The sequence below is a fragment of the Athene noctua genome, chromosome 1 (assembly GCF_965140245.1).
Source record: "Athene noctua chromosome 1, bAthNoc1.hap1.1, whole genome shotgun sequence".
Classification (NCBI taxonomy): domain Eukaryota; kingdom Metazoa; phylum Chordata; class Aves; order Strigiformes; family Strigidae; genus Athene; species Athene noctua.
In genome coordinates, this window is record NC_134037.1 from 249,619,468 (window position 1) to 249,626,047 (window position 6,580).

The 6,580-nt window shown below is 40.2% G+C and overlaps 1 protein-coding gene across 2 annotated transcripts in view; it reads right to left on the minus strand.

Annotated features, from left to right (window-relative positions):
• Positions 1–6,252, minus strand: part of DYNC2H1 (dynein cytoplasmic 2 heavy chain 1) — a 182,683-nt gene extending 176,431 nt beyond the window's left edge. For both annotated transcript variants that reach the window (XM_074916428.1, XM_074916437.1), the window contains exons 1-8: positions 5,994–6,252; positions 3,979–4,149; positions 2,869–3,004; positions 2,427–2,545; positions 1,719–1,863; positions 710–942; positions 317–451; positions 106–219 (exon numbers count right to left, since the gene is read on the minus strand). In XM_074916428.1, coding sequence (XP_074772529.1) covers positions 106–219; positions 317–451; positions 710–942; positions 1,719–1,863; positions 2,427–2,545; positions 2,869–3,004; positions 3,979–4,149; positions 5,994–6,194 — 1,254 coding nt within the window. In that variant the 5' untranslated portion in view covers positions 6,195–6,252. The remainder of the gene's footprint in view (positions 1–105; positions 220–316; positions 452–709; positions 943–1,718; positions 1,864–2,426; positions 2,546–2,868; positions 3,005–3,978; positions 4,150–5,993) is intronic.
• Positions 6,253–6,580: the final 328 nt, after the last annotated feature.

Below are 6,580 nucleotides of genomic sequence, written 5' to 3' on the forward strand. Positions count from 1 at the left end.
ATAAGTACTGTCTTTGGCTCTAAATATTTATTCCTGTGCTCTAAACTGAGTACTTAAGAATTCAGTAACTTTAGGAAAGTTTTTGGACTACAAAAATACCCATACCTGCTGAGGACTGTCCTGAATTTCTGAAATAAATTTCTTCAATTTGCTTGCTATTTTTTGTTCCGCCGGTGCAATAATTCTTTCATACTGAGAGACTGCTGCTTTCCATAATGGCTAGAGATAATGAGTTCAGGTGTTAATTTAGGACGATCCATATATATCATAAAAAGTCACAGACAGAATATGAATAAATTAAAAATAAGCATTATACCTCTGTGTAAGGATTACAGTGTACAGGATTTAGGCCAGCAAAGGGTTCAAACACTTGGGCAAGATGTAAAGAATTTTGTTCTCCAGCTGGCAAAAAGAACATAAGTTTTTCATGCAATGTCCTAACAGTTAGTACCTATAATAGAAAAAAATATTTCATATATCAAATATATTTTTACATAAAACATACATCTAGAACCAAAACGCACAAATAGCACATCTCATCCCTCTCCTTTGTACAAGAAATTTTTGAAAGGGTCAGGTAAACGCAGATTATAGAATGCTGTCTGAGTCTGAAAGGCTATAAAAGTGTTTTAATGTCCCTTTTTAGCTTAAAATAATGTTGTTTAATTCTGTGTCTAATTAAATAAATGTGTAAAATTCAAATCTCTACCTCATCAAGACGTTTGCCAAGTTTGGCCAACGATTCAGGGAAATATTTCTCATTTTTCCATGGATGTAGAGTATAATGTTGCCACAGTTGTCCGGTTAGGTACTCACAAGCTGACACCCACTGCTCACAAATCAAAATGCCAGCCTTTAGATTTTCTTTAACACTGTGAAAAGCATCTTCCCACAAATTCAAAGCTGCTAATTTTTTCTGAACATATCTACCTAGAGAGCCACCTAGAACACAAAGAAGTATACAGAAGTAGTATGTTATGTATGTTTAAAATAATTCTTTTAAATGCTACACCACGTTCCAATCACTTTTTAAAAAAACTAGTATAATGTCTTGATTTCAAACCACACAAATGTATCAGTAACTGATTATTTTGTTTCAAAAGCACCACAATCTCTTAAACATCTCCAAGTTAAACAGGGGTTGGTCCAACATCAGAAGCTGATGGATTTGGATTCTGGAATCCACACAGAAGCATCTGTCTTTATCAGCAGAAATGGCAGTGACTGGCTGCCTCCAGCAATCCTCCCCCTCATGCACACACACATCTGGCAGTGGCAAACAAACTCACTGTCTTATGCCTGTCCCAGAACATGGGACTGCTGATGAGAGGATGAGAAGCAACATCTCTGCACATACTGCTCTCACCTCCACACAGACTGAATCAACCTCCATATGGGAGTTTATGGAAATAAATTTTCTCCTGAGAGAAAGACAGGGAGTCAGACAGAAGCAAGACAAATCCATTCTAGAGGCTGAAAAGTATCCAACTCCATCTTGTTGTTATCTATCACCTTCCCAAGCATGTGTGAAGCCATCTACCAAACTGGCTGAACTATCGGGTACTATAAGGCAAATAACATTCACGGATCATAATTACAAGAAGAAAGCAATGCTGTAGGCTGTCACTGGTACCTTTGTGAGGAAGAAGGTCTCTGCTCAAAGATTCATTTTACTTTTTCTCAACTGTTCGTTTAATAGAGACTGCATAAAGGTTTACCTATTACATCCAAGAGATTATGCATGCGTGGCTGTGGATAAGGATCATGTTCTGTTTGTCTCCACACACCATCAACAGCATCCTTGGTAGTCTCCACCAAATCCACAACTTCAAATAATGAGAGACTATCCAAGTTGTAATAATCCTAAAGAAAAATATCCTTTGTACAATTACTTTGCAACTAGTATTGTAGAAACATTTATACTTTTCTGAAGCTGGCAGTTGCTATAGTTTCCTGGGTTTTATTACTTAACAGAATATGGCATAATCCTCTCAAAAACACAAGCATTTATGTAAATTTATCCATATGAAGAATGCATTGATAGCTGAAGGGCTATTCAAGGAAGCGCTTCACAGGTGCCAAAAAATTTTGCACAATAGTATTCATTATTATTGTCTGCATTTTCAGTTTTCCTTTTTATAATTTCATGAGTCAATTTCTAGTTTACAAACTGTAACATACTGTTGTATTTCTACAGGAACTCTACTATTCAATGGTCAATTCTGCTCCCAATTAAATGTTGGCATTCCCCTGCACCATTGTCACTAGAAACTACATGAATGTCATTTCAAGTAAAATTTTGTCTAAGAAAAAATAAGTAAATAATTATATATTCATATATCTGAAAATAGTGTACATACACTGACATAAGAGTGGCTTTTACTAAGTCTACAAATATATCACTGATCACACAAAAGAAAACATACTTTTGCAATGTCCTCAAACAGGTCTTTAAAATGAGAAGCTCTCTCTTTACTACACCATTTACTTCCATGACGAGCACATTCTATCCAGAACTGAAATTCATCTGTTGGTGTAAGTATAGCTGCAAATAATAAAGGAAAATGTTTAAATATGAAATACATGGATGGTCACAAAATATTTTCATTCAGATCGTACTTTTTAAAGCAAATTTTTACTATATGGTTATGTAATTATCCTTCAACTTCTGACTCTGATTAGATATAATATCAAGTTCATATCAAGAGACCAGAGTTGATCACCACTAATTCCAATCTATTCACCACAACCTGTTATGTTTCACACTCTGCAGTCACTGGGATAACAAAGATTGAAAACTCAACCGGTAAATAAATTATTTACTCCAAATTTTAAATTAACTATAGAAGAGGTAATTTCAAAACAAACCTCGCACATCATCTTCACTGAATTTTGTTCCTGTGTAATTAGGATCTGACCTTCTGAGAACAGTACTTAAGCCCGCTTCAAGCTCACTTAAAAGTTTCTGGAGTTTGGGATCAAACGTTTTACTCCATCTCTCATCCTGTAATGAAAATTTCAAAACTCACGTGATAGAACAGTAACTCTTTTCCTCCCATTAATCTTAAAAAACAATTACTTAGATTAATAGCAGTAACCAATCACATGGTGAGACAATGTAATAATTTATTTCTCTTAAAGTCCAGGAAAAGCACCTCATTCTTTTCACTTAACACTTCAGAATAATACTGTAAAAATTTTTTATCACAAAATCAATTCAGTTGTTGGATATATAAAGGCACTATGAAAGTGTGTTCAAAATTCTTTGGTAATGAATTCTCTTAAGTTAAATTTGGAATTTTCTTCTCTAGTAGAATCTGGAAATTGCTAGAATCAAGTATTAAAAGTTATTGTGCTATTCTAAAATTATTTTATTAAATATTATGACATACAAGAAACTAAAAATATTTAAATGCCGAAACTCTGCTTGTTCCGTTGATGAAACACAGCCATGGTCATCTGTTTTGACAAAAAAATCCGCAAAGGAAATATATTCTTTAATGGAACGGAAGGAAAAGCCTCAGAGCATTTTTTAAAAAAGCAAAACTCTGAGAAATGCAGCTGTACAAGTTAATCTAGAGTCTAGCACACCTATCTGCCACATATTAAAAGTTTGCATGATACTACACCCATGAATTTCATATCAAATATAATAATAACTAAAACAAGAAAAGGAGACAAGACGGGAATTACTGGTGGAAAGGAAGTAAGGAGCTTTTACCTCCATTAACCACTCCTGCCCAGTATATTCCACATTTCTAGCGAGGCATATATATGACCAGAATCCTCCTCTCTCTTTACGGATACAAGGTGAAATACCTTCTTGAAATTAGAAATTAGAAGCATCATCCATTTTTTAAGCGCTTAAAATGTATTATTTTTAAAACAAAATATTTATCTCAGAATAGTTAACATCCTATTGGAATTTCAATGTTTCAATATAAAACTACAGAACATTTAAATTGGTATATTGCTCACCTTCAGTAACACTGGTGCAAAAACTTGTCGCACAGCTTGATAAAGGGTGTAAATTGGTGAATCGAGCATAGATGAAACAAGAATATTACTATGAAGGTTATCTTCTGTAATTACATCAGGCCGCAGCTTAAAGAACACCAACACATTATTCTTTGAATCAGTAGCTTCAATCTGTAATAATCAAGAAGACAGGATTTGTTCACAAAACTGTCATTGACTGAATGTTATACTAAATTAAGTACACCATTTACAGAAATTATTTACATCAAGAAAAAAATATAAAATATAATACTACTTCCTGTGGGCTCTGATAATATTCTTGTAGTATTTGATTTGCACAAAAAATTAGAAATTTTATTATACTCCTTCCTGAGTTCATAGGAACCTGAATTCCAACATCAAGTATATAATGCCTTTTTCATTATAAAATATCCATAAATACCATAATTATTTATGCTATTTTGCTTTTGAAAACACCACTTACCACTTTGGAGACACACCAGAAACTACATCTTGTGCCTAGAGAAAACTGAGCATGAAGTCTCTCCTTGTTTTTGCATTTTTATGCTACATAACTTTGGGAATATTTTTCTAAATATTCAGTATTGTTCTCTTGAGTCTGTAAATACATAACTGTCACAATTCATAGATTTCTCAAGGAGAAAAGCATGTTCCTTCATCAGTAAAATCGTAAGTTGTAGCATGACTCTTGGACTTCACAGTCCAACTTACAGGTGAAGTTCCAAAAATTGCCATAAGAACAATTACTGAAACTATTTTTGGCCAAGGAGAATTCATAAAACAGGAAAACATTATTAAACATCTGATAAAGCAGTAGCAAAAAGATACAATAGCTGAAATGCCAAATTCTGTGCAACTGTAAACATTCATGAACTTTTTCTGTTAAAAGAAACAGGGCGAGTAAGGACAGCTTTCAATTTTACTTGACATAATCAGTTCTACTTTTTTATCAAGTCTTTAGCCCAGCACCTACCTACAGACACTGTTTCAATTGATACACTAGGAATACTTTAGCGTCCTGATATGCATCCAATCTTCACAGCTGCTGACAAGTGTCTTTGTATATTAGACTGTGGCTCAGCAACACACCCCAAAAACTGGTACATGTAAATATTAATTCTTGCATGAATATAGCATGCACTAGACTTCACAGACTACACAGATGATTACACCAGGAGGTATGTAACCTCCTGGTCCACACAGCAGTTCACATGTTAACAACCCATTACACTAGTCTTCGGTGCAGAAAAAAACCTGTCACTGACATAACAGACCCCACGTCCCCGGTCTCACGGCAGAATGACGGGACGCACATCAAGATGCGCGTTTTGTGTGGCAGAAACCACACCGCGTCCTGACTACATGGTGACAGTCACTGTACATCACTCACACCCCACGGTGTCACTCGGATGCGTCACTCGCTGAGCACAAACACTTAGAGCACGACATTTCACACAGAGAAACTCAGATTTGCTCATAGCTGGACACATCAGTCTGCAAAACACATGATGTGGACAAACACCCCCCTTGGGACTTGTCAAATATCAGCCAATGTGCCACCCATTGGGCCACGCTTCCCGCACGGGCATCGGCAACGCAATCCTTCCAGCCACCCGCATGCACCCTTGCCCGGGAACGACCCATACATGAGACCCCACCTGGCATCTGCGGCACACTAACACGCCATCCTCCAGGCTGCCTGACATTCACACAGCGACAATGCACAGCACGCTACAACTACGTATCAGCATGGGCACGACCCACTAACAAATCTATCACACAGCTGACCATACGGTCTTCACAGACTCCTGGGCCAGCAATTTATGGAGCAGGCGCTGAGGCCAGCACAGATTGCTGCAGTAGGAAGACCAGTCTTTCCTGGGCGCTAAACTCGGGCTGGGCGCCAGGCTCCGCATCCTCACCGGCACACTGGGATGCAGCGGACACGCTGGATCCACAGGCGCCTGCACACGCTCGGCCGGACACCACCGTACCTTGTTGGATGCCGTGAGCTGGGTGCCCGAGTGCTGCACAACGAGGAGGAACTCATTGCCGTCGTCGAGGAAGTTGGCGAGCTCCGGACGGCGATGGAGCCCCGCGGCCAGGGCAGCGTGGCCCACACCTGGATCCAGCCCGAAGTAGTTCGCGGCCGTGGCTGCAATAAAGCGCTTCCTCTTGTCTCCCTCCCCGGCCATGCTGGCAGGGCGCACCCCCGCCGGGCAGGATCAAGGCGGGCGTGGATCCACACCGCACGGGAGTACACGGAGGGCTGGCGGGAGAAGAGCCAAAGGGCGGGCGGCGGGAAGGACGGGCTCCCGCCGGGGCACAAAGCGAAGCCCGAGGCCTCCCGGCGTCGCCGCGTTGCCAGGACCCGTCACTATGGTGACTGAAAATGGCGGCCCTGGCGCGCTGGCGAGCTGGGTCCGGGTGGCGACGGGCAAGCGCCGCGGCGGCCGCCGGCAGGGAGAGAGGCAGCGGCCGACGCGCTCGGTGCTCGGCAGGCACGGCCGGGCGGGCGGGGCGGGGCCCTGGCGCGGGCGCCCTCTGCGGGCCGGCCGAGGCCGAGGCGGGGCAGCCCGCG